The following is a 27,639-nucleotide window of genomic DNA, read 5'->3' as shown; positions in this document are numbered from 1 at the left end:
CCATGGGTGGGATTGTTTTTGTACGAGGTTGTATCGTTGTGGGGACAGGATCCACAATGATACATTCCCCATGAAGCCTTTACAAAAACCCATATGTGCAAAAAGCTTGTAGGAGAGTGTGTTAAGGCAGCTACAGAGAATTCTGCAGCACAGCGGGCATGTTCTGTCTTGTTTTTTCTTGATAGACCTAGCATGCTAGGACTTACTTTCATCATCTGAGAACCAAGCCTACCCTCTCTGGAAAACAAGCCAGGAGATTCTGAGACATTGAAATAATTTTCAGCAAGCCACATTGACTCCAGATGCACCTAAAACCTATCAGAGGACGTGAAGCAGAGAATTAGTATTTTTTTTCTGATGCGATAATGTTTGCAATAGACCACAAAATGCTTCTTTATTAATGTGATAAAAGCTTTAGAAAAATAATTCTGATGTACCCGGTATCTTTCAGAGGCACTAAATAAAATGTATTGGGGTTCTCTCTCTTAAATAAGCCTCCAGTGTCCACTGACTGACTCATGCCTGTGAGCACAAAGGTTTTCTCTAATCCTTCTCCACACTGTCTCACTGCAGTTCTTCCTAATGGATATCAAGGGTTTGTCTGAGACCAGCCAACTGATTCTTCTGGACTCTCCTTGTGTGGATTACTTTTAACCTATCAGAAAATTGAGTAGGATCCAGAAAGACTATTCAAGATGGCTAGCCTGCCATTGAAGGGAAAACAAATGGATTCGTTTTAGTTCAGTGCCACAAAGGTGAACCACCTATATGAAAAGGCATGTGACTATGACAACCACAAAGCAAGTATTATTTGATTATTAACTCTGCAAGTTACAGAAAGGAAGGCTTTGCAATGCTTAGAGTACAAGACTGACAGTAAGGAAGCTCTAGTTGTAGAGGAATTATATTTCTAGACAATGACAACCTCTACCACTTTGGGTACATCTGCATGGTTTCTACATCTGCAAAATCAGAACAGCAGGTAATATCAGTGAGATAACACGGAGATTAGAGAAAGGTTGTAAAACAACTTGAGGTGAAATGTAGACAATAAAAATAAGTATCAAAAAACTCTGGGAAATGCTTTTATAAATGCTACAGGTTATACAATGGGATTTCAAGCTGGTTTTCTGCCAAAGCCCTTCAGACAGAGTTTGAGGGAACTTTGGGATTCCAGATACTGTAAACATTGCTAAGCTTCTGCTTAATAAACTTGGCTGCAGGGCATCCATTTTCTTAACTTATGATACAACACTTTGTCACTGTGACCAACAATAAACTGACTTTCGGCGATGGCACAAAACTTACAGTAATAGGTAAGAAATTTTTATTTTTCTCTTTTAAATCACTTCAAATTCCAGGTTTTCTCTTTAAAGATCTTCACTTATTCTCCCTTTCATTATTAAACTGGTGTTTTCCTGATGTGGTAGTAACCCAGTCTACTTTGGAGAATAGACTAAGTTTAGTACTCTAGGTAGGGACACACATATCACTTTGGAGAACTGAATAAATGCATTTTCAGTGAATAAAAAGTTGTCCGTAGAAAGAATTAGGATGAGGAATTGGTAAAGAAATATGTGTATATCATAAGTATATTGTCTTAATAAATCAACATCTGCAAAAATCACTATTCCCCAAAAGTATTCTCCATAATGCTAATTCTCCTGGGGCTACAGGTGATTACAGACAAGTCAATGAAAGGCTATCTGTCTGGAGAGAACTGAGTTACAGTTACACTTTGGGACAGGTCTAGAAAACAAAATCAAGACTCTACAAACTTAAATTACTTTGGATCTTTTCAGGGTGAACTAAAGCACGTGTTACCTCAGATAATTGGGAAAGACAAATGAGCGTACTAGCATTTTTAGTTGACAAAACAGAAGCCACAAATAAATACTCAGCTTTATCAAAAGCAATACTAACAGCTCTCTGCAGCTGTTTAATTCTTTGTTGTTATAGAAAACAACTCTCCACAGCACAGCAAGTTTCTTTCCACAAAACAGGCTCGTCAGGACGGTGATAAAAAGATCATTTAGGACAATGGTCTTACTGTTTCAGAATAGATGCTAAAAGGCCGCTGAAAACCACAGAAACAGAATATGTGGTTCGTTTCAAATAAAAGTAGCTCTCAGGGAATGTTTCTCTCTGGGTCACACTTGTGGATTTGGACTGTCCAGAGGAAAACAAGGCTGCTTCTAAGACTTTGATAAATGATGGTGATCTCGTCTTCTCATTGTGTTGTTCCTGGAGTCAGAAGAATTGATGCCTCAGGCTTTTGTACCACACCATTCCACTGCAGAGTAAAATCATTACAAGTGATAAAATTCAATCTCCATGGGAAAAATTCAGTGATCAGCACATTTTTTGAAATCCAGGGAGAATCTGAGGTGCCTGAGCTGATGAAAATCAATACATTGATCCCTCATTGACCATAGTCAATTATGCAGCTAACTTTAGTAATCATAGCTAAGAGAACAGAGAGAATAAAAGCAGAGACTTCCTTCCAGAGAAGGAGAAAGCAAGGCATCTTTAGGAACTGCTACAATGGGGAATGTGGACCAGGGTCCTGTGTTACATATTACAAGTTATTTTGTAAGTAAAAAGAAAGACAGACATTTGTTTTACAAGAGAATAATATTCATGATGTTGAAAAGAAATGAGGAAATTAAAGAAATGAGGCTGTTTAGTTGAAAAAAAGCAAAGAAAATTACTCTGTCTGCATATGGGAAATACTTTCTAATAGTACACCTAGATAAATAGATAAATGTCCTCTAAAGAAATGGTGAAAGTTGCAACAACTGATTTCCCTAAGCCTGAAGCAAAAGGGCTCTGGAAAAGGTATTTCTGAGATTGATCTCACCTCGTTAGATACACAGATGTGGTGGTGTTCCCTTTCAGACCCTTCTTTTTTTTTAGGGGACCATAAATTAATGTATGTTGTGTTTCTTCTTTTGCTGGTACTGCATGAGGGGAGGGTTAGTCCACAGGTTTGGCTCAGGGAACTGAGAGTAGAGGAGAGGTTTTCCTGCAGCTGCGAAACAATGTGAATTATGAAAAACTGTACTTTGGCAGTGGGACAAAACTCACAGTCCTAGGTAAGACAGAAGCCATATCTCTCTGATATATGTGATACTGGTTTAAGGGACAAGAGCATTCTTAATTAACAGCAGAATAATGATTTTTTTTTCATACAGCCATGAGGACAAGATTAATGCTTTATTGGTTGCTTATTAAAATGGGATGTGCCTATATGTGTAGGATTTGCAAGCACGAATTTTTAGATCCTTGTGTGTGCTGCCTTTGTCTTCCCTTACCGGGAACTTCATGGAGAAATGTAGAAATAATTGTTTCCTCCTATTCTCCAAGAAAACATTGTATAGGTTGGGAATGAAGGATTGTTCTCTGGTCTGCAAATTTTTGCCATTCATCTATGTAACGATCAAAAGCAACATTTCAGAGGTAGAGTCTGGATTCTTGTGCCTGCTGAACCAGGCAGGGAAAGAGTAGTCTTGCTGGTACTTTGCTCCCTTCTCCATAGATGGTGGGCAGGCTGCCTAAAGCTGCTTTGGGACACTAGCTTCCTCTAACAGTCCTTTTCACGACTTCTAATTCTCAAAAAGGACTATGTTCTTTTTCTCTCAGTGCACTTTTCTCCTCTATTCTTTCTCTTTTTCCCCATTTGCTTTCTCTGCCTTCTCCCATCTCAGGAAAGGATTTAACATCACCTATATCAAGGCATTTTGGAATCACAGGGCAAAATAACCATCTGCTGCTGCCACATCTGGTAGCAAACTGTAGAAATACACACTGGTGTCTGCTCCTTTAAACAGTACCATTTTAAGGAACTAAGTGGCTGGCAAGAAGAGCATAATGACACTGTGGGTTATAGTCTGATCATGTACAGCTGTGCTTTTTAACTGCGCCACTTACCTTCGGAGTTGGCACTTCGCTCAGAGTTATAGGTAAGTAGCTGTGATTAACCCAGGTGCTCAATGTGGAGGACACTTGAAAATTTCCCTTGCATTAAGGATAAGTAGCATATACACAGATGATTTTAAAATGAGAGTAGGAATGAAAGATAACAAGAAATCATTAAACTGACCTTGCCATGATGGGAATGGAAGAACTGTGGTACTTTTTCTCTTAGGTGGGTGAAGAATGTGTGACACGGAATGCATGAGTTTATGCATGGAAGTGATTGTGCCAGTGTCTGCCATGAACACTGTGGAAGATCAGAACAGAATGGGCTGTTGATAACGCTTTTTTCTCATCTCTGCTCTTGCTTGTACCAGTCTCCTTACTGCATTTTAGGCGTGCTCATTCTCTGGCTTTCTTCGTCTTTCCAGTAGTTTTATCATTCTTTCTGTCTGCCTTTTTCACCTGCCTTCCTCTTTGTCTGTTTTTGGTTTAGTCTGTTAAATCTCTCTCATTTTTCTTTTGTGTCCTCCCTGTCTGTTTCCATGTCTTCACTCATTAGCCATTTAGGCTATAAGCCAAAGAATTAATGTCAGAGATACTTTTAGGATAGGAAAAAAATTCATAAAGCCAAGTACTAGAAGGGAGCAGTAAAAGTGATCAACCTGTCCTCATATCCACTGGAAGGAAAGCAGAGCAGTGCCAAATCTTCTAGGGAGTTATCTCTATTACTATCTAGTTACCTCTTCTGAAGTCTGTACAAGCTCACACATTTTCACAGAAGCACCCCAGGGATCTTTGTAGAGTAAGCAATGACAACCACGATTAAGGTTAACAGTTGAAAGCAAACACTAGAGCTTATGGGTCAAGATCTATGCAAGATATAAGTTTCTTATATTAATATTAGCTAATTCTGCTAATTCTCTCCACTCTAGAAAGGAGGGAGTCATCAGAAAGAACATCTACAATTTATAGCATTATAGTGCCTTCACACTGAAAAAAAGTAAACATTTTCTCTTTGGCCCATAGTTCTCTCTGCACTTCTGTTTCCATGTGCACTCTGCAGATCTGGAATAAACCCTGGTGGGTTTATCATGCTAGATGAGTAAAAAAGGCACTCTAATAAAGTATATGACACACCCCCCCCCCCCGCCCCGTGGTTTTTGGAGTCACTACCTAGCTTCTGAGTAACATCTCATTGTTGCTTTGTACATCCTTTTGACTGTAGAAGTCTGTTGTCTTTAGTCTTATATGTAGATATTAAACAGTTTAGGACAGGGGAGAGCTTTTGGTTTGTGAGTGTATAGAATCTTGCATCATTTTGGGAAGATGTGTAGTCTAGGATGAGGGCTTCTCATACCTAGGATAACCTAAATAATGAAGAACATAAAGAGATATTTCAGTCTTAAAAAAGGATGGCAAGGCCTGAAGCAAAACTTGTCCCAGGCAGATTCAGGTTACCTACATAAAGTGTTCTTCACTTCAGACAGTGAGAAAGATTAGTTCCTCCCTTTCAAGTCACCTCTTAGATGGGGCTGGGGTTGGGGGGGGGGGGCTGTCCATGTAGGGTATCACCTGGCAGTATAATTCTGAAAACTGCAATAACCATCATGTTTTACTACGTCTCCAGGAATGTAACACAGACAGTTGAAGATGCTTGTGTCTTTTAACACAGACTCATGTCTATTAGTACAATATTACAAATACAGGCTTTATAGTACTACTGGGTACTTTTCTGCCTACATGTTTGCTCACCTTCTTTTCAGCTTTCCTATTCTTCTGACAAATACTAGAAATTCAAACACTCATGCATTTCTGTGTAGTGAGTGAAGACAAATGCTTTCAGTTTCCTGGTGTCTACCTACCTAATAGATATTAATCATCCAATAGACAGTTGTTAAAAGGCCAGATATATCAGGAGTCACACAGCACAAATACAGTACAATTTTAAGGGGTTTCTGACTGAAGACAGTAATGAAGGCTCTGGGCCATACTGCTTTCTGTTTCAGGGAAGAACGATGAAATCATACCTCCAGCTGTGGCCATCTTTTCCCCATCAAAGCAAGAGATCCAACAGAAAAGCAAGGCCACGCTGGTATGCCTGGCCTCTGGTTTCTACCCTGACCACCTAAATCTCGTCTGGAAGGTGAATGGTGCTAAAAGGACAGAAGGGGTGGGGACAGATGAGTTTTCCACATGGAATGGGAGTACCTACTCATTGACCAGCCGACTGAGGATCTCAGCCCAGGAATGGTTCAACCCTTTAAATCGTTTTGAGTGTGTTGCCAATTTTTTTGAGAACGGAACCCTGGAATCAATACACAAATTACTCTACGGTGATGCTGGTGAGTAAAAAATATGTATCACCATGCTGTACAAACTAGAAATCACAAATCAAAAGGGTTATGATATGAAACACTTCTATATCCAACTTCTATACAGGTGGTTGTTATGACACAAATATATATGTAAATATGTAGGTATTTTCATATGTCTCTTCCTACTCCTGGGCCTCTATGTCTCTTCCTACTCCTGGGCCTCTGTATCTTCATTATCATTATACATCTATAGTTTTTCAAAGTTTTCTTCAGATTTTCACTAAGAAATCTCTGTCATATAGTAAAATGTAGAGTATAATAATATATATAGTACAGTAAAATTAATCAGGCAGTATATAGTAAACTGAAACTTCTAAAATTTGTGTTCTGTTTGTATTGAAGAGAAACTTGACTTTTAGTTCATTTTTGTCTTTCAGGTTGTGCACTCACGGAAGGTATGTGTGTCTTCTCACAGGCAAATATCTGTATGTATTTTAATTCCAGTTTTACTTAACACTAAGTACAAGCTGTGTGAGATTTCTACTATAAGAATAACATGTACTTCCTCATCTAACTGATTTGTATATTAGATTTAAAAAAAAAAGAAGAAAAAAAGACTTCGGGATGGTTGTATGTGCATGCTCTATGTAGTTGTGGTTTGGGTTTTTTAGCTCTTCTTTATGATTCCCTTTCAAATTAATGGAAGAAATTTTGGAACCTCCCTATAGAGTGTAATTTGCTCTTTTTATCATCTCCTCCAGTCCTTAACACTGCCTTCTGCTGCGAAGCTGCTTGCTCAGCCATGAAAGAAAAAATTCATACTTAGCCAAGTGATTATGACATCAAGATTCAGAATCCAGAATTCTGAATATTTCTCAGTATCAAGTTCAGAATACTTCTGATTACAAGCCACATTCCCCTCCAAACTGTGAGGATATCCGTATTAAAAATTATGTTTCTTTCCTCTATGTATGCATATTTACACACTCTTTTTTTTTACCAACTTCTTTAATGCTTCAGGAATCTTAAGGCTGAACCAAGATCAGGCTGGTGTCTCCATACTACTGCAATTCCTTAAGAGTAAAAAATCTACAAGAATAAAAGTTCTAGACACCATGTTATTCTGGGCTATGTAAAACTTCCCTGATATATAAGCAGCACTCACAAGGCCACTGACAATAACAAGTGAAAAAAATTCCCATCTTGTGATGCAGCTTAATTTGAGTTTCTAAGAGGGGATTCACATGAACAGCCTAATTTTTCAGTAGATGTGGCAGCACAATGGTCAAACATTCCCAATCAGGACATACTTTCTTTGCATAAAGCCAATCTCTGTCTTTCCTAGACTCACTTTCTCTTTTGGTTCTTTGAATCACAGTGTTCTTTCCCATCCCCTGCTATCTTGTGTCAACAGAGCCATTCATTTGGCTCTAGTTCCTTTGTGTCGCTTAGCTAAAGATTTCAAGGCCTCATATGTGATTAAAGCTACATTAGATTTAGTCTTTTGTGATGATGATAATTCAATACACAAATGATGTTTGATTTGCAGAGTCCTACTTGTGGTATGGAAATTCTCTGAAGCTCACTTACCTCATTCTCTGTGGCAAAGCCTTGCTCTATGCAGTTTTGGTGAGCAGTCTGGTGTGGACAGCCAAGGTAGGCTAGTGTGCCACTTGAAGGTTAAGCTTACTCACTAGTACAAGGATCAGTGGATACAGACTAAATCTGTTCTCAGTTGTGGGGTTGTTCTCCATGTGCTCTGCTGGGCTTTATGCAGGCTAGTTTGAAAAATCACAAGTTATGAGTTTTCTATTATTGTTTTTCCAGAACTCAAATAAAATCAATGCTATCTAGCAGAGAAATTCCTTCTCAAAATACTCTTCAAACACATGGAAAAAGATGAGAATTAAGGACAAATTCTCCAGAATGTAAAGAAGGGAAATATCAGATATATCATACTTTTTTGTAAGCATTGAAAAGGGACTCATGCCTGCTGTGAAAGTAATAAACAGCATTTTTGAGGATTAAACGTGGGATAATCTGAACAACGATTTACAAAGATTTACAAAGAACAATGGGCTAAATCTGAACAAATGGGAGAAGTTTAACTAACTACCAGGAAATACTTTTTATCAGTAAGTTTCTCATATGGCTGAAAGATATTCCTAGTGGGAGTGGTGGAAGCCTCAAAGCTTGTTCCTTTAAAAGCAGGACTGGGAGATGTATTTGAAAAGTAACCTGCTAGAGTTGAGGGTGAGTATGAACACAATCTCAATTATGGTTTTGTGTCCTTTTTCAAAGATACTAGAGGGAGTAGGTTTGTACTTTACTGGATCACAGTCATAGAATCATAGAATGGCTTGGATCAGAAGGGACCTTTAAAGGTCATCTGGTCCAACCCCCCCCGCCATAAGCAGGGACATCTTTCACTAGATCAGGTTGCTCAAAGGCCCATCCAACTTGACTTTGAACACTTCCAGTGATGGGGCATCCACAACTTCTCTGGGAAACCTGTTCCAGTGTCTCACCACCCTCATTGTAACAAACTCTTCCTTATATCCAATCTAAAGCTACCCTGTATCAGTTTAAAAGTGTTGCCCCTAGTCCTGTCACTGCAGGCCCTGGTGGAAAGTCCCGCTCCATCTTTCTTGTAAGCCCCTTTGTATATTGAAAGGCCACAAGAAGGTCTCCCCAGAGGCTTCTCTTCTCCAGGCTCAACAACCCCAACTCTCTCGGCCTTTCTTCACAGGAGAGCTCTTCCAGCCCTCTGACCATTTCTGTGGCCTTCTTCTGGACCTGCTCTAACATGTCCATGTCTTTCTTGCACTGGGGCCCCCAGAACTGGATGCAGTACTCCAGGTGGGGTCACATGAGAGCAGAGCAGAGGGCCAGAATCCCCTCCCTTGACCTGCTGGCCACACTTCTCTTGATGCAGCCCAGGATACAATTGGCTGTCTGGGCTGCAAGTGCACATGGCCGGCTGACGTACACTTTTTCATCCACCAGTATTCCCAAGTCCTTCTCCACAGGGCTGCTCGCAAGCCATTCATCCCCCAGCCTGTACTGATCCTGGTGATTGCCCCAACCCATGTGCAGGACCTTGCCCTTGGCCTTGTTGAACTTCATGATGTTCACCTGGGCCCGCTCTTCAAGCCTGTCCAGGTCCCTCTGGGTGGCATCCCTTCCCTCAAGTGTATCAACTGCACCACTCAGCTGGTGTCATCCACAGACTTACTGAGGGTGCACTCAATCCCACTACCAATGACACAATGAGGGCGGTACTAAATGGTATCAGTCCCAGTATGGACCCTTGAGGGAAACCACTCGTTACTGGTTTCCGCTTGGACATTGAGCCACTGACTGCAACTCTTTGGGCATGGTCATCCAGCCAGTTCCTTACCCATGTAACTGTCCATCCATAAACCCCATATCTCTCCAATTTATTGGCAAGAATGTTGTGGGGGACCGTATCAAAGGCCTTACAGAAGTCCAGGTAGATGACATCTGTAGCTCTTCCCTTGTCTACTGGTGCAGTCACTCCATTATAGAAGGCCACCAGATTAGTCATCTAACACACAAAGTTGTATGTAAAGATATTCGTTCAATATGTAAGTAAATAATTTGTACAAGTTAAGACACTTCCTTGGTACAAAAAGGGGAGAAAGCATGGAGGTACATGGTCATTTCTGTTAATGCTCTCAGGAGACACAATAGTTGGGACACATAAATATGGTCTATTTCCTAGATTATTGTATTTGTTCCGTTTGCTTCTCTTTTTAATTTGTTTATTCTGTTTTGTTTTGAATTAGGCTGGTGGCAAGTTGTATAGAGAATAAATCAAGAGTCCTCTTCATCACATCAGCAGGAACACAGCAAATTATACTTTCTACCTTTCCATGGGAAAGGATTTATGCTTCTGTCTATGAACTTCTGAATATTATTTCTTGGTGACTCTCTGTCCCCCTCCTGTTCTTTCCACTTTGTTGTAATCACTGCTGGGTTTTCCCTGTACTTCCATATCACATTGTATTGTATCGTATTGTATCATATCATATAGTATCATGTCTTTAAAACTAACACCTTCTTAATGATCAGAAGCTGAGAACCCAGCTCCTTGAATTAGGAATAAAGTTTTAGCTTCTTTTCCATTCAAGAAGCACGAGTTGTTGTTTTTTAATTTGGTCTTTTGTAGCAATAATGTCCCACAACAAAAACTTCCAGTGATGTGTAGTACCATAAGGAACTCACATTAAAGAACATTCACTGACAATCCTTATAGGAATAGCTTATCCATTATAAGAACAGTAGAAGGCTCATCCAGTACTTACACTGTGTACCAACAGCTGGAGTGGGGCTGTAGGCTTCAGAGGCTTGCACACTCCAGTACCAGCGACTGGGAGAGTGAGCATCCAGGGCCAGCTAGCAAGCAGACTGCATGTCTAAGGCTAGTTTCTGGGTCTGTTAGTGCCATCTGTGTTTGCACGAGTGTTTCTGTCTGTATTGATTTGTGTGGCTGTCTGTCTGTACACGTATATTTGTATTGTGTATGTGTTTGCATGTCTATTGGGAATACACATTCAGCCTTCCTAGTGGGTGCGCCTAGGGAAAGGGAGCTGCAGCAGCCTTGCCACTATTGGGCTATTGGATTCAGTAAGCCCATATAAAACAGTTAGAACTTATGATTCACTTCTAGCATCTTACAGTAGTTAGGACATTAATCAACCCATGCCTACTGGACAGCACTATTTAGATGGACAGTGGTACATTTTGTTGGCATTAGGAAAAGTAGACTTCCTATGTTTCATCCCAACCTTGTCAATAGTTTTCGTGCCACAGCTGTTCAGAATCTGCAACGATGGGTCCAATCTTAGACTAAATGAAGAAAAGAAAAATGGGGGTGGAGGGTAGAAGGGGTGAGCCTGTGGTTTTACAGTAGTAAATTTACCAGCTGCAGAGGAAGGAAAAAACTAGAACTCTTTAGTCTTTTTTGGTATTGCCTGCAATATTATGCATGTTGCCTTCTGGGAAGTATGGAAGCATCTACACACCAGCACAGCTCCCCCATGCACTTATTATGAAATGTAACCCCTACTGCTGTTACAGCTGTTACACTGCTGCCTTTCTCATCACAGATGCTAAGTACTACATAGGCCATGAAAACCGAGTTGCTCTTTTGTTCATAGTACAGAAGCTAAAATAAGGGTAAATGCAAGTAAATGAAGTTTAGACACTTATTTGGACAAAAAAGAATTTATATATTTCAGAGTGGGAATAAAAGAAAATAACAAATATATTTTTTAACTCCTACACAAAAAGAAGTACTGGCAGGACATGTGTGAACAGCATTCCATCTATTGTGTACTACTGTTTAACACTCATAAGGCTCTTCAGTATGTCCTCCTGTACTTTTGCCCACACCCACCCTGATATGTGATTGGGGTGATGCTATTGTTTTTATATTGCTAGAGGATAAACACACTGTTCTACTGCATCCAGCAATGGACAAGGATGTGAGATGATGGTATCATGTGAGAAATGCAGGAAGGCTGTGAAAATGAAAGTTTGACTACTATCAAAATGTAATCCTGGGAAGAAGACTGAAAGTAACAGAAGCAACATCTCCCAAGAAATGTGTATAGTAGGAATTCTTTCTGGTGGTGATGATAAAACTTTACCTTGAAAAGGACATCTAGTTTTGGGTCCCTCATGACTTGAAGCAGGCAGAACATTAATTATGGGAGAGGAGAAAACAGATTTTGTGGGTTAGGCACCTGATCATTGTAAGAATTATAGGAAGGAGGGTGCATGGGTAAGGGATTTCCAATTAGGTGATTCAAAATTCTGCAGAATTAAGAAAGGCATGAGGGCAAATGTCAGGCTGTGTGATTACACTTTAGTGTGCTGGACTGTGAAATGGTAGGATATATGATGGTAAGTGGCCTAAAAAAAAAGAAAAGTCATTGTCTGGAACACTTAACAGTCAGGGTTTTGCTAAATTCCATGCCTAAAAGCAGTATTTGTAGGTTCATGGGGAAGAGGCTACTTAACGTCAAAACAGATTAAATGAAAATATTTTTTTGTTAAGCTTGAAAGAAAGGGAAGTAAAGAGACTGAAGGACTGCAAGGGAAGGATGAACAGGATCTTCCCTGCAGTCCTGGCATTTCAATGCTGTAGACATTACCTAAGTGAAGTAGCATATTGCATCTCCAGGAGCTAGTACAACCCTTTCAGGAGTGGGGAATCTTTCAGGAGTGGCTTTTCTGGGTATAGTAGATTAGGAAATAGAAACTTTGTGCCAGTGAGGAGGAGGAAGAGAGAACAAGCTCCTCAGAGAATTTTTATATGAAGGCCAGAAGTAATACTGTATTTTGAAAAAGGAACATGGCTTACTGTTCTAGGTAAGAAAAAAAAAAGTGCAGTGGAAGAGTTTGAGTCAGCAGAGCTTCACTACGAAGGCTAAAGATGGTGTTTCAGGAAAGACAGGTCAAGAAAGAAGGAGATAGTAGGGACTGTGAAGAAGAAGAGGACAAATTAACCAATTGAATTATTGTTATTAAATTTGCCCTGTGAATAGGACAGTTTGGTGTTAATCTGTCAGATTAATAAAACTGTGGCAAAAGGTAGCAAGCAAGCAAGCTTAATGGAATAAACTGAAGGGAGTGAGAAGGATGAGACAAAACCAAAGAAGAGACCTCAAGTCAAATAAGTGTATTTTGAAAGAATATATACTACTTCTACAATGCAGAACTCCCAGAGAATCTACTTAGTGTTTGCTGAGTCTACTGGCTCTATTCTACCAGAAATTAACTGTGTGACTGACCAAGTCTTTTCCCCAGAATTAAATTGCCTACAGAATGAACTAATCATTATGATTCCCTCTTATTCCTACAGTCTATCTCCCACTGTTATATCCAAATGGAATGTGTGTCCATGAAAAAGACAAAGGCAGAAGAATTAGGACTGGAAAGGATGTGCAGGTATTCATAAGGAATTGAAAAAAGATGTGGGGGCTGGAGAGAAAGAAAGTGAGAGTGGATACAAATGAAGGAGACTGGATCTTACAATATATATCATGATTCCTAAAAATTGTGAGGATATTGATGTCAAACTACAGCACCAGACAGTAAAGTGCTTTACTAATGACAGAGAAATGAGGGGCTGTTTTTATGCTGTGATCCAAATCATCATTAGAAAACAACGCCAAATATTTAATAACCAAGTACTACTTAGATAGACTGATATACTTCCTTTTCAGCACAGCTTTGGCTACTAGTCTGCAAAAAAAATGGTATTTGAAGGTTTAAAATGGTTATCACTGGACAGCATCTCAGGACATGTGTGACTAGTTTTGATACTACACTGTGAGGCTGTGCTCTGCCAATACTCAGTATTTTGGAGAAGGAACAAAAGTAACAGTTCTGGGCAAGTGGGAATCATGAGCAGAGTGTATTAGGTTGTGCAAGGGGCAAGATTCTGGGAGTGTGACAAGAGTAAACACAGAGGGAAGCCTTTGGATTCAGATGATGGGTTCTTTTCCCAAGATGCCTCATTATTCATGCTCTCTAAAGTTAGGGTAGACAAGAGCACAGCAGAATAGAGTATAAAAAATAATTCCAGCTCTGTCTGGAACACATTAAGGCTATAAGGACATTTGGTGCAAATGGCTGCATTTATCAAGCCTATTAAAAAAATCCTGATCAATCTTGTTCTCATGCAGACTTTCAGAGTGGTTATGGGGGAGCTTGGTCAAAGTGAATGTGGGAGCAACTTGGGGATAGGTGTCTTGGAGCAGACATAGGTGTCTTGGAGCAGACAAACTACATTTTGGAGGAGTGACACAACTAAACAGTTCTATGTAAGAAAGAAATATAGCAAATACCAGAGAGTTCCTTTAAGATTCTGGAATAAAAAGAAAGAGAATTTTTGATGGCACCTAAATCAGTAGAGTCTGGTGATCCTCACTGCGATTCTCTAGAAGATAGAGAGAAAAGAGCCAGGCAACACAGCATATTTAAGAACAGGTAAGCAAATGGCCATTGTGGTGCCAAAGTACATTTGTGCATGAGTGAACAAACCTACTGTGGTCTGGCTCTGGTGAAAATTAATATATAGCTGAAGAAATCCAGTTTGCAGTGTAGATAGTGTGATACCATCTATGCATTTCCTAACTGACAGCATTTATGCTTTGAGAAGGTAGGATCCAGATAACATTTTAAGGGAAAGAGAAATGACCTGCATATCCAACTACATGAAAACTGGCAAAATGCCATTTTTCTCAAGTTAGACGTGGGCAACCTAGTGCTGACCCTGAACTATAACACTGGATCCAGAAAGTGAAATAGAAAACCAAATAAAGTATTTCATTGAAATGAGTGATAAAGCTTCCACCAATTTCATTAGAGTCAAAATTCTACCCTCCATTTTTACTTGCAGTCTGGTTTCTTATGCACTATTTAGAGTCATTAAAGTTATTTTTACCACGACATCTCTAAGCTGTCTACCATGCTGTATGGCTGTTCAGATTTCAGATGTATACGCTGCATTCCTAGCAGACAGATGCGGAAAGAGAAAGAGCGGAGAAGGAGATGGTCAAATGAGTCTGAGAAAGAAAATCAGGAAAAACTATAAATGCTGATGTGGGACAAAATTCTGTAAAGTCATCCAATGAGGGTGTAAGAAAAGTTAAATGGGAAGAATCTGAATTAAAGAGGTTATATCACAGAACATTTCTGTAGCAGGGGAAATATTCATACATAATGCACACACAGAACCAGAAATCTCAAGCATTCATATTTTCAGACACAGAGAAACAGATTTTAGCAAGAGGAATTATTGTCTAGCATTTAACCCTGTTTTTTTCTGATCTCAGTTCTTTTCTGCATTGCTATCAGTTTATGCAAGGAGAAAATAGGAGGTAGTTTTAATAGCAATGATGGAGCTGACAAGTCCTGTGACATTGGCACAAGAAACACAGTTGAAGTACCATTTGCTTCTTTTCATAGTCTAACAAACTTGTACTTTGTGTCCTTTTTGGCACCAAGAGAAAACACCAAGGATCTAGTGCACTTATTTTTCCTCAAGCAGAATGGAAATGGCATTAGCAGTGCAGAGTCAAGCCTTCACAATTCCAATCCTTATTTTGCTTGATAGGTGTGTGGGGTGGGGGATTTATTACTCTGGATATGGGATTTATTACTCTGGATATGAGCAACATTTTGTGGCAGGAACTAAGCTGACTGACTTAGGTAAGAAAAGATGGCCTACTATTTCTTTGCTAAATAAAACACATTCACACTTCGTTCTTTTGGGAAACTTTGTAGGTTAAAGATTTTGTAGGTTATACATTTGGGGGGTGGTAAATTTGTTTGCTTGTTTATTTTTGTTTTTAAAACTGTAGGAGAAGGAGAAGGAGAGATTGAGGTGAAATAAGCCAAGAAATTTCAGAAAAATCTTGACTCAGGACCTGAGGAGATGGACATACACAGAAAGAGATAAAAACAATAGAAGATGAATGCAGAGGATCTGTTTGCCCCCTGCTCATTTTATAGCTTAACACAACAAACCAGAGAACTAAATTGTTTTTCAATTAGTACCTTAGCTTCAGTAAGCTCAGCTATTTTGTCAGTAGCCAGAGAAAAAGTTTTGTACTCACTCTGTACCTTTATATTTTAAATCCTGGAGCCACATTCTGTTCAAGTAACCTATTGATTTTGATTTAAATGGCATAGATAGCATGGCATATTTAGTACATACTATGTTGGAAAGACAATTAAAATTTAATGTAAATATAATGGTCTTTTAGACTGAAGGAGGCATAGAATGGAGACCCTGAAGGGAACTTCTGTCTAGCATAGTCAGGGTCATCAACAGAAGGGGGAAATATCTCTGAAGGCCTCAGCAGAAAACAGTACCTCAGAATCAGAGCAGATTACATGCCAAAATGCACTTGAAAATATCTCTTTAAGGGAACAGCAGTTGAATTTTAGCAAAACAGGATGCGGTTTGACATTTACTCAAAAAAATGTTCAGATAAAGCATCAGTGTCTCTTACCACAACACCACCCCAGCTTCTCAGGATGAGGCAGCGTGCTGCTCTCACCATATTACAGTTGGACAGAAATAGTGACACATACGGGCCTTATGAAAGCTGGTGGTTTTTTTGTCTTATGTTACCATGCAGCCTTCTTGTTACTGAAGTCTGCAGATGGATTTTGCATGTGCAGCTGCTGTTTCTGTTGTGCAACACACAAAAACCGAAAGACTTGCGGGTTTGGGGGAGTTGCTGGCCTGCTTTTACAAATTAAAAAAAAAACCCCACACTTTTTCTAGCTATCTCAAAACAGCAAAGCAAGATGATAAAAAAACATATGCTTGCAGAAAAATTTTGATGGAAGGGGACATCTGGAGGCCTCTCTGTCCAAATTGCTGTTCAAAACAGGGCTAACTCCAAAGCTAGATCATGTTGCTCAGTCTTGTCCAAGTGATTTCTGAATATCTTCAAGGACAGAGATTTGAACAGCTCTCTGACAAATCTGTTCCAGTGCTGAAGCACTCTCAAGAGGAAGTATTTTTTTGTTATGTCTAATCAGAGTTTATCTTGCTGCAGCTTGTTCCCACTGGCTTCTACTGTGCTCCTCTTAAGACCTAAACTCTGTTTAGGCAGTTGGAGTCATGCAATTAGCCATCCTTTAGCCTTCTCCTCCCCAAGATGAACAAAATCAATTCCCTCAGCCTTTCCTCTTATGTTTCTGCTCCAGTCCCCTGATCATCTTAGTGACCCTTTGCTGGACTCTCTACAATTTGTTGCTATCTCTGTGGTACTGGCGCTGGGGCAGGGTAGGGGTGTGTATGGACAATACAGGTAGTATTCCAAATACAGCCTCAAAAGTGCTTCAACATACTAACTGCATTCTTGCTAATGCAACCAAAAAATGTAATTAGCCTTCATTGCTGAAAGGGCTTGCTGCTTATTCATGTTCAATTGCTTTTCTGCAAAGCTGTTCCCTCGCCAGTCAGCTGATATTTAAAGGACTCAGATAAAGGTTCTTTCACCTTTTCCACAGGGAAAGTGCCTGTAATCCAGTAACTCCTTTCCCAATGAGGAAATGCTGTGCAATAATCACAAATTGAAATTTTCCCTTGAAGATCAGTATGCTTATCCTGCACATGTGGTAATATAGATACTCCCTTGCCCTACAGCATTTACAATATAATTTGACATAATTCAGATTGGGATAAGAATAATCTCAGAATGTGGATGCTGTGTCTAATTATGGAATGTTCCCATTCTACTTCCTTTCTTTAAACTTTCCAAACCCCTCTGACTGGAAACACATTATTATTATTCATTTCAGTACTAGCAAATTATGCAGGTGACTTTTACACATCACAAGGACTTTGCTTAGTGCTTTCTTGCTTTAGGACAATTTAGGACAATTTGTTATATTACCATCATTGAATGCTTACACCAAAGAGTATCTCATGCTATGACTAATCCCATTGCATTAATGACACTATCTGGGAGAACGGTGGTGCTGGAAAGACACTGGTGGGTGTTTTTATCTGAGACACAAGACTCTTCATGCTAAACCTGAAATATTACATCAGTAAGAGTTTATATAGTAAATAAAATTACATTCACATCCTGCTTGTTCATCCTTCTACATTTTCATCTTCAAAATATGAATGCTTTCTGGAGTAGTGTTTATATTAGGGCTTAGCTCAAAGTCCGAGAGAACTACAAGACTTTGAATGAGGAACACCACAAAGTTGCCTGGGAGAAAAAAAAACCTCAGAACTCATCCATAGAGAGAAGGAATAAACCAGATTAATATAGACTGTGTTGCTGCTTATTAAGCTGTGAGAGAGGTATAAGTATGAGGCATAAAGAGATAGATGTGACACACATAACTGGATAGTCAGAACAATTTCTGAGTAAATGGAAATCTACATGTTATTTTTCTTGAATGTGAATTCATTTTAAGTTGCATACTACTTTGTACTATCTCCCTTTCCTCTTTATATCCTCCATACACATGTAACTTTTCAGGACTGTGTCTATGCACTTGCAGACCACAGTAATGGCTGCTCTTCTGTCATTTTAATCCAATCTGTGGCATATTAGTTCTGTTTAGCTTCTATTCTTATTTCATCTTTTCTTCAGGCCCCTTCTCATTACTGTTGACAGTCTTAGCTCTACAGATTTCTTGTGATTAGGGTAACCTTTCCAGGCACAGTGAAAAGCATTGTGGCTTTCACTGCTTGATAATATTCAGAGAGGAATGAGAGTGCACATACAAGTCACTATCTCTAAAGTATTTCAGTCTTAGACATATGTATATTTCACATAACTGTTCTGTGTTAGGTAAGAAAATGGCTTAGGGGACAATAATTTGTGGCTGTGTAGATTGCAGTTTCCATTTCCTTTATTTTACGTCTGCATTTGGTTAACAACCTTTATTGATTGTTCTGATGAGATAGAGAATAAATGGCTGATCGGGAAGGAGGAGTTCAGCAATTAACCTGCACTTCAAAGACCTATTCTGCCCCTCTCGTTCCAACTGCTTGGCAACATCTGGTTTGTGAATAGGCTATTGGCCTGCATACCCTTCTCCTGTGCTGAGAGCGGCTCCCTTCTGAGGGAAGGTGCTGGAAAGGAGAGAAGTTTATGTAAAGAAAGCAAGCGACTTTGAAGTGTTGTGTCCAAACTGCTGGCACAGAAATAAACAGCTGAATCATTCATCTTCACAGATAAAAGTCTGTGAGGTTTAACCAGTTAGCTTTGTATCCAGTGTGAATGTCACCCTCTTGTTCCTGATTTGCACCAATGGAATAATAGAGCAGTTGCAGCCCCTTCCCTGGCTGCTGCAGATACCAGTATATAGAAACGTGATAATCATTTTGACTGCATGTTAGAGTAGCTTTCTCATTTTCTTTCAACACAAGAAATTTTAGCTCCTATAAGACAAAGCAAAACAAAAACACAGTAAAACAAGTAAACTACATTATCCCAGCGGTGCAGCAGAGCAGGTATCATGGCTCTACTGATTCCTTACTTGCTCCAAAGAAGTACGTGGCCACACACCAAGCTGTCCACATCCTCATTTCTGCCTCAATAGTCAGTGAGCATGTCCCTATAAGGGACTTACATAGGTCCATTTTACATGTTTCTCTTAAACCAATAGCAGAGATCTCTGTAACAGCTAAATCTATGCTGAAAACCAAGTTCCTTCCTGCAAGAAATTTCAAGCAAACACTTTGAAGTGTATCTGTTGAAAACACACAGAAAGTTTCATACTAAATCAGGTGGAAGTTTTTCTTATTCTACCAGACAGGATATTGTAATATATGATGCTTGTCTTCTTATTTACCCTTGTATATTTTATTTTACCTTTTGGTATTTTGTTTCCAGAATAAAACAGAAAATGTTTAGTGTAACCAAGCAAAGCAGGTTTTTTGCATTGGTGACTGCTGGAATTTTTCTTTTTGGAAAAAGAGCAGATACAATACATATACTCAGACCTTAATAATTTTTCTTCCTTCTCCACCTATCAGAACCAGCATGCATGATCTTGTTTTGGGAAGAGCTTTATATGGGAGCCTGTTGTAGCCTTAGCACACACCAAAAGTGAAGGAAACTTGGGTTGTTCCTGAAGCAAACATCTAATAACTTCTTTTCCCTTAGTTGTCCCAGCAGTACCTGTACTAATTATAAACTCAACTTCCAGGATTCAGAGTGATACCACTGTCTCTGACACAATCTTTTAACCTGTGTTAAGAAGACTGATCACTGTTCTACCATGGTATTTTGGATGCACAGTGGGAACCATCACAGCAGTCATATTTGCCATCTATAGCTTTGAAATGAGGCCCTAGAGACCAATGCCAAAATCAAACAACCTCAGATCTGTGCTACTGAAACTATTCTTTCTTACTTAAGTGAAAGGATACCATCTGGTGGAACCAATGGGTGTTTACAGTGATCCCTAGGGGCTGTATTTCCCACAGTTCTCTATTTTTGCATCGGCAGAACTGCATGGAAGGGGAACTGGAACTAACGCACCAGAGGTATGTATGTCTGTCATTAAACTGGTGACTGTGAAACACTGAATTGAATGTGTTGACTCAGAAATACACAAGTTCTTTATCTGTAGGAGAAAGATCTCAGAGCTAATATTGAGAATGGGATTTCACAAAGCCAACATAACGCAGCTGAGGGAGGGAACTAGCATGTGAAGTAGTTGATGAGGTACCTAACTAGATAGGCTGTAAAAGTTGTCCTAAGATGCAGGTAAATGGGCTAGAAAAAGAAACTTCCTTTCACACAGAACATAGAGTTTTCTTCTGGGTCTGTGTGGGACTAGGGACAGAGGGGTGGCCTACAGCAATATAATAGGTAAAACATTCAAGGAGAATATCTAGATTCAAAGCCCATGTTGTTGTTGTTTCAAGCCAGACAAACCAACTCTCTAGTGTACTATGTTGTAGGGTATCATGAAGTGATTAATGACAAATGTTTTTCTACTGTATAAAAAATACACATTTATAGCCTAGACTTTTCACATGGGACAGATTCTATGTCTGATTAATAAATATTTAAGTGAAAGTGAAAGAATTGCAAGAGGAAAATCCGACCCACAACATCCTGTTACACACCAGTGCTTAAGTCAAGGCCAAAGCAAGTACGGGGAAGAACAAAACCTAGTCTGCTAATTTGCAGCTGAGTATTTTACTTCTAGGACTACTAAGTGTGGGCAGTTGGAGGGAGAGACCTCATCACCTAATCCTGGCAGCGAGTTTGTTGGGAGACTGGACTTCTTGATGGAGTTGTAAAAATAAAGGTATCAAAACATCTTGCTATGTCTCTGAGCACAACATGACCTGGGTAATCATCAGCTCAATGCTGAGATAGGCTTACTTTCTTCCCAGTGGGAACGAATGTCTGCAACATGGGCTTCATGAAGTTGGTATCCAGGAACATAGGAAAGCTACAGCTGAGGGCATATAAAGCAATTGTTTTGAAAAATTGCAGCACTTCTATCTGTGGGACCAGACCACTGAACACCGCTACATTCTGACAGGGTATTATACAAAGCTGGACCAGCACATTCAGATACTGTATGCTCTATGTACCTAGGATACATATAAACACATTTATAGCCACATCCCATAACTGCACCATTCCCCAAATATGCCGTGATTATACTTTTAGCCAGTTATTTTGGGGGTTTTTTGTGACTCTGAAATTGCAAAATGTGGAAAAAAATTGTTATTAGCAAGGTTAATATTTACAAGAACAAAACATGCTGAGAACCGCTTCAGTAAATACAAACATGTCTTTTAAGAAAAAAAAAATTACACCTACAATTAAAAAAAAGTTTAGCAAAAATACTGCTTTTTTGTGAAAAAAGTTTATTTGTTTGAATCTCCTAACCATCATCCTGTTGGGGAAAAAAGCCAAGATGAAATGTAGAAAACATGCCCTTTTTTTTCTGGATTCCTCCAATTTATTAAAAAATTAATGTCAGATTTGCCACCTTCCAGTCATATGTATCAAGAACATTTCACATGAGAGATTACGCACTCCTGTCTGTAAGCCAGCTGTTTCAGACTTGTGTTGTCATAGGATTTTTATTTGAAAAAGATCTGATGATGGCAATTTAGTATCATTTGCTTGTTCCATAACCTATTCTCTGGTCAATTCAATTTCAGACAACACTTCTGGTGAGGACCAGTTATACAAAGGATTTCAGTATGGGTTTCAGCATGGATTTCGTCTGTTTCATAGCATCAACAGATGTTAAGAAATAATTTAGTTCATTTGCAGGCATCTCTTAGCACTCTTTATTGATAGAATTCTGAATACTACTATTATTCAGGGCTGAGCGATAGATTTCCTTTCAGGAGATCTCTAACTCATTGATAGTGCCTCTGCTTCAGATCCCTGTGTGTTACTTGCTCAACGTACCTGAGGGTCATGGAAATTTCAGCACAGCACAAGACTGTTGCTCTTACTGTTAGGCCACTGACAGTGTAGATCTGGTACTATCAACTTCCTGCTCAGTTCTAGAATTTCAATCCAGATTCATTGAGATGGCTGCTTTTTTTCATTTGAACCAGTTCTAAATTCTTATTGCAGATAGTATTGTTTTGTCATCAGCACAATTTATCTGGGCTGTGTATTTTGTATTCTCAATTATATTATTCTGCTCACTCTAGTCTTTCCTTCAAATTTCTGGTCTGACATGCCAAGTTCAGTTAGGGCTGCACATACCAGTTCCCCCTCTTATTTATTAGACTTTAACATAAGTGAAAACAGATACATCACTGTTTTGTTCCCTTCTGAGCATCTTATTTCAATTGAGTTCCCTTCCCCATTCTCCATCTGATTAATTCCATCCTCTGATCTAACCATCTCCTGAGATTAAAGAATTTCCATTACTTCAACCATAAAAGAAACATCATCTCAAACCATCTTCTGCACTTGTGACGACATGAAAATATATTAATGTAGCTTGAATCACAGTGCAAATTTAAATACAGAGGCCTATATAGGTACCTATTAAGACTTGATATATCAGGTAGCCCGATAGCGGTGAGGCTGCTGCAGCTCCCTGTCTCTAGGTTCATCCACTAGCAAGGCTGAGCGTGTATTCCCAATAGCATGCAAACACATACACAATACAAATATACGTATACACGCAGCCAGCCACACAAATCAATACAGACAGAAACGCTCATGCAAACACAGATGGCACTAACAGACCTTCATCCTGTATCCCTCTCTGGCTGATCAGGATGAAGGTCTGTTAGCAGGTAACATGTATATAACCACAGTGCGGACAGCCCCAGGTCTAACTGGCCTTAGACACTCAGCCTATCCAGCAGCTGGCCCTGGATCCTTGGTATCCTCACGCACTGGCACCTGGACATATGAGCCCCTGGGGCCTGCAGCCCCACGCCACGTCCTGGTACAGAGAGAGACCCTCACTCACAGGTACAAACCCTCATGCATTCCTTTGCACACGTGTGCGCGTGCGCGCGCGCGCGCACACATGCACACACGCTGGACCCCGGTAACTGGCCTTAGGCACACAGTCTACCCTGAACTCCCTGGTCCTCCAGTTAGCTCACACACCCCCATGCGCACTGCAACCCACACAGATAGATTAGATAGATTGGAGCAGTGGGCAATCATCAGTGGCATGAAATTTAACAAGAACAAATGCTGGATTCTGCACCTGGGACGGCGTAACACCAGGCACAAGTATAAACTGGGCACTTTGGAACCTAATGAACAGAAGCAGGTAAGATCTAACTACATACAGTTCTCAGAAGCGTGACTCTCACTGATAGACCTTGCAGAAGTAGCTCCATGACGTTTCCCATAAAACCTACTGCATTTCTAGGATGACATCTCCCTGCGCTTGTTTGTACAAGGCCTGAGTTACTCTCTCAGTAATGCTAATGGGATCTGAGAAGGTTTCCAATCAATGTCTGTATTTTGGCAAAGCAACATAGCCTTGCGTCATTGGCAAGACCTTGAGCTGGCCTTTCCTGAATGACACTCTGCCTTTAAAATGCTCCCAAGAACCTTTTTGCACCAATCCAGTGGTCACTAAGCAGGAGAGAAAGCCTTTAGATGAGCCAGCAAGAGACTGTCAACATGAGAACAGGCAATTTTAAAATATGTTCCATGAGAGACCACTAGCGCTTTTTCTAACAACAAATGCAAAGCAGGACAATGGTGCATCTCACCCAGCAACACAACAAAAAGTACCTCCCAGGCAAGCAGCTCGCAGCTCCTCCTGGTAACTGAATGCGCTCTGTCACTGCAAGGAAACTCCAATGTTCCTGATACAGAGCTGTGCACTACAGCTCACTTGAATAAAAATGCTTCGCTCACTAACGCTCAGACTGAGCTGCATTTCACCCTGTTTTTGCTTTAGAACTCAGCATCGCTTTCCTTTTGCACACCTCATGATTTTTTTTTTCCAAAAGGAGGTGTCTCTCCTAACTTAACTGGCGCTGGGCGTGGAATCCTGCTGCCCTCTGCTGCTCATTTTCTGCTGTCTGCAAAAAAGACAATGTTCTTGACACTAGCTGAAGGAGCTTTAGATCATGTGGCAGAAACCATGTATTAATCAAGAAAAAGCTGCTAAAAGGTTGGAGGTTTTGTTGCTGTGGTGGCACTATGCAAGACCACCCTGACTTAGTCTCAAGTCACCTTAGGTAGTCCAAATGAAATTAATCAGGATGACATTTCTCTACAGCAACTTCATTCAGTGAAGAAAAACTGGCTGTTGTGTTTGAATGTTCTAAGGTTATTTCTGTTTCACCAGTTGCAACCTCAATTTTCCAGTGTGTAAAGCCCACAGAGATGTCCTAGGGAAGGAATCACACTTACAGACAAAAATGTAATTATTCTACCAGAATTTACCACCAACACGAGCTTTAAGAAAAATAGGACAATAACTTTAAAAACCTAGTGATAAGGACATTAATGTTGAGCTTTTCTGGGAGCAATAAGAGCAAGGGAAGAAGGCCATTTCTTCCCACAACAGAAGAAATGTAAGACCACGAGACAGGCAGAAGCAGCATCCTCACCGATAAGGCCACAGTCCCACAGTACCCAAGCCGGGCTGGTAACAATGAGAGGTTCCATCAACTGATCATCAAATAAATACAAAGTGACAAGCCAAGTCCCTGTTCCATCCATGAACCAAATCAACATGCCAGAAACAACAAAGGCAAAGACTAGGTACTACCTACAACATAGCTTAGACAGGGAATGTGTGGCTAGGTTTGAGCTCAAATACAGCTCCTGGGGCAATGGACAGAGACTGAATTGTTGGAGGGTGCAGGTGAGGTTGTTCAGGGCAATTAAGGCTTATTGGTGCACTCAGGACTCTGATTGTCTTGGTTGAAAGAGTACAGCTTCAGCAAGCATCATAGAGGAAATCATAGACTCATAGAAAAAAAGACTTCTTTAAAAACTAACTTAATTTTCCAGAGTGTAACACCACATTGTGTCATGAGGATAATGCTGAATTTAAACAGAGAGCACCCATTGTTTCAAGACACTTGCTGCAGCACAGAGAAGCCCAGCAGTGTAGTAGTTAGTGATTAATCACAGTCACTTAGAAATCATGGGTATCCCTGCAATGCTAGGTAGACATGGTAGGTAGTTTCAAAATAATTTCTCAGTAATGAGTTCAGTTGGTTGAAGGAAATAAACCTACCCTGAACTATGCAGTGCTAATAAGTACCCTTAAACAGAGAGGGTTAGTACTTTTCCAAGCTTTGTTTTTTCCATGGAATTTCTAAAATTTTTGTACACAATGCTTTTATACCTCTCCTTCTAGTAAATGGTACTCATGTGAAGCATCAGCTGGAGATCAGCGGAGACTGATATCCCTACTCGCAGGTTTTGTTGTGCTGTGGGATGCTTGGATGTTAAGCAGCATGCTGTTCTGTTAGCTAACAATACCACTTCTGTCCACTGAGTAGCACTGTTCAATTACAGAAACACAAAGTGGAGTCCTCTGGCCCCCAACATGTGGGTTTTGAAAGAGGCACTCCTAAATTGCATGCTTTATGTGATTTTACACCCACAATGAACTAGAAGTCCATGCTTTCTCGAAAGAACTAGGGAAATGCTAGACTCTCCACGTATTAGCTTAGTGTCTGAACCCCTGTATACAGACTTCAGCACAACGAAAATTTTATTACTCATTCTCAAACACCTCCACTGGCTCTCTATTCTCTTGAGATCCAGTTCAAAAGTACGCTCCCTTCTCCAAGTTCTTCTTCAATTCTTTTGTCTATTATTTTCACATATCTTAGTCCTCTCTGTTCACATCCTGGACTCTAATACATACAAACTGGGGAATAAGAGGCTGGAGAGCAGACCTGTGGAAAGAGATCTGGGGGTTTGAGTTGATGGCAAGTTGAATATGAGTCAACCGTGTGCCCTGGCAGCCAAAAGGGCCTACCGTGTCCTGGGGTGCATCAAGCACAGTGTAGCTAGCCAGCTGAGGGAGGTGATTGTCCCACTCTACACTGCACTGGTGCAGTCCCACTTTGAGTATTGTGTGCAGTTGTGGGCACCTCAATATAAGAAGGACATCAAACTATTAGAGTGTGTCCAGAGGAGGGCAACCAAGATGGTGAAAGGTCTTGAGAGCAAGAAGTCACTTGGTTTGTTCAGCTTAGAGAAAAGAAGGATGAGAGGTGACCTAATCGCAGTCTACAACTTCCTCAAGGGGTGCAGTGGACGGGGAGGTGCTGATCTCCTCTCTCTGGTGGCCAGCAATAGGACACAAGGAAATCATAGAATCACTTAGGGTGGAAAAGACCTTTAAGATCATCGAGTCCAACTGTAAACCTAACACTGCCAAGTCCACTGCTAAGCCATATCCCTAAGTGCCACATCTACACATCTTTTAAATAACTCCAGGGATGGTGACTCAACCACTTCCCTGGGCCGCCTGTTCCAATGCTTGACAACCCTTTTGGTGAAGAAATCTTTCCTAATATCCAATCTAAACCTCCCCTGGTGCAACTTGAGGCCATTTCCTCTTGTCCTATCACTTGTTACTTGGGAGAAGAGACGGACACCCACCTCTCTACAACCTCCTTCCAGGTAGTTGTAGAGAGCGATAAGGTCTCCCCTGAGCCTCCTTTTCTCCAGGCTAAACAACCCCAGTTCCCTCAGCTGCTCCTCATAAGACTTGTTCTCTAGACCCTTCACCAGCTTCATTGCTCTTCTTTGGATGTGCTCCAGCACCTCAATGTCTTTCTTGTAGTGAAGGGCCTGAAAAGGAACACAGCATTCGAGGTGCGGCCTCACCAGCGCCGAGTACGGGGGGATGATCACTGCCCTAGTCCTTCTGCCCACATTGTTTCTGATACATGCCATTGGCCTTCTTGGCCACCTGGGCACGCTGCTGGCTCATATTCAGCCAGCTGTTGACCAACACCCCCAGGTCCTTTTCCACCAGGCAGCTTTCCAGCCACTCTTCCCCAAGCCTGTGGCGCTGCATGGGGTTGTTGTGACCCAAGTGCAGGACCCGGCACTCAGCCTTGTTGAACCTCATACAATTGGCCTTAGTCCATCGATCCAGCCTGTCCAGATCCTTCTGTAGAGCCTTCCTACCCTCAAGCAGATCAACACTCCCGCCCAACTTGGTGTTGTCTGCAAACTTACTGAGGGTGCACTCGATCCCCTCGTCCAGATCATTGATAAAGATATTAAATAAAACTGGCTGCAATACTGAGCCCTGGGGAAGACCACTTGTGACTGGCTGCCAACTGGATTTAAATCCTTTCACCACAACTCTCTGGGCTTGGCCATCCAGCCAGATTTTTATCCAGCAAAGAGTACACCCGTCCAAACCATGAGCA

General features: G+C 40.5%; 1 protein-coding gene and 2 gene segments (V, D, J or C); 1 reads left to right on the top strand and 2 right to left on the bottom strand.

Annotated features, from left to right (window-relative positions):
* Positions 1-27,639, bottom strand: part of LOC128145042 (trypsin I-P1-like) — a 56,057-nt gene that overhangs the window by 21,456 nt on the left and 6,962 nt on the right. The gene's annotated exons all lie outside the window — the stretch shown is intronic.
* LOC128145044 (T cell receptor beta chain MC.7.G5-like) lies at positions 48-10,393 on the top strand. The segment is given in 5 exon segments: positions 48-1,316; positions 5,925-6,260; positions 6,671-6,688; positions 7,783-7,889; positions 10,043-10,393. Coding segments are annotated over 5 exon segments (561 nt in total).
* Positions 18,576-19,338, bottom strand: LOC128145045 (T cell receptor beta variable 6-1-like). The segment is given in 2 exon segments: positions 18,576-19,191; positions 19,279-19,338. Coding segments are annotated over 2 exon segments (488 nt in total).

The sequence above is a fragment of the Harpia harpyja genome, chromosome 8 (genome assembly GCF_026419915.1).
Source record: "Harpia harpyja isolate bHarHar1 chromosome 8, bHarHar1 primary haplotype, whole genome shotgun sequence".
In the NCBI taxonomy this organism is placed as follows: Eukaryota; Metazoa; Chordata; class Aves; order Accipitriformes; family Accipitridae; genus Harpia; species Harpia harpyja.
This window is presented reverse-complemented; position numbering and strand designations above follow the sequence as displayed.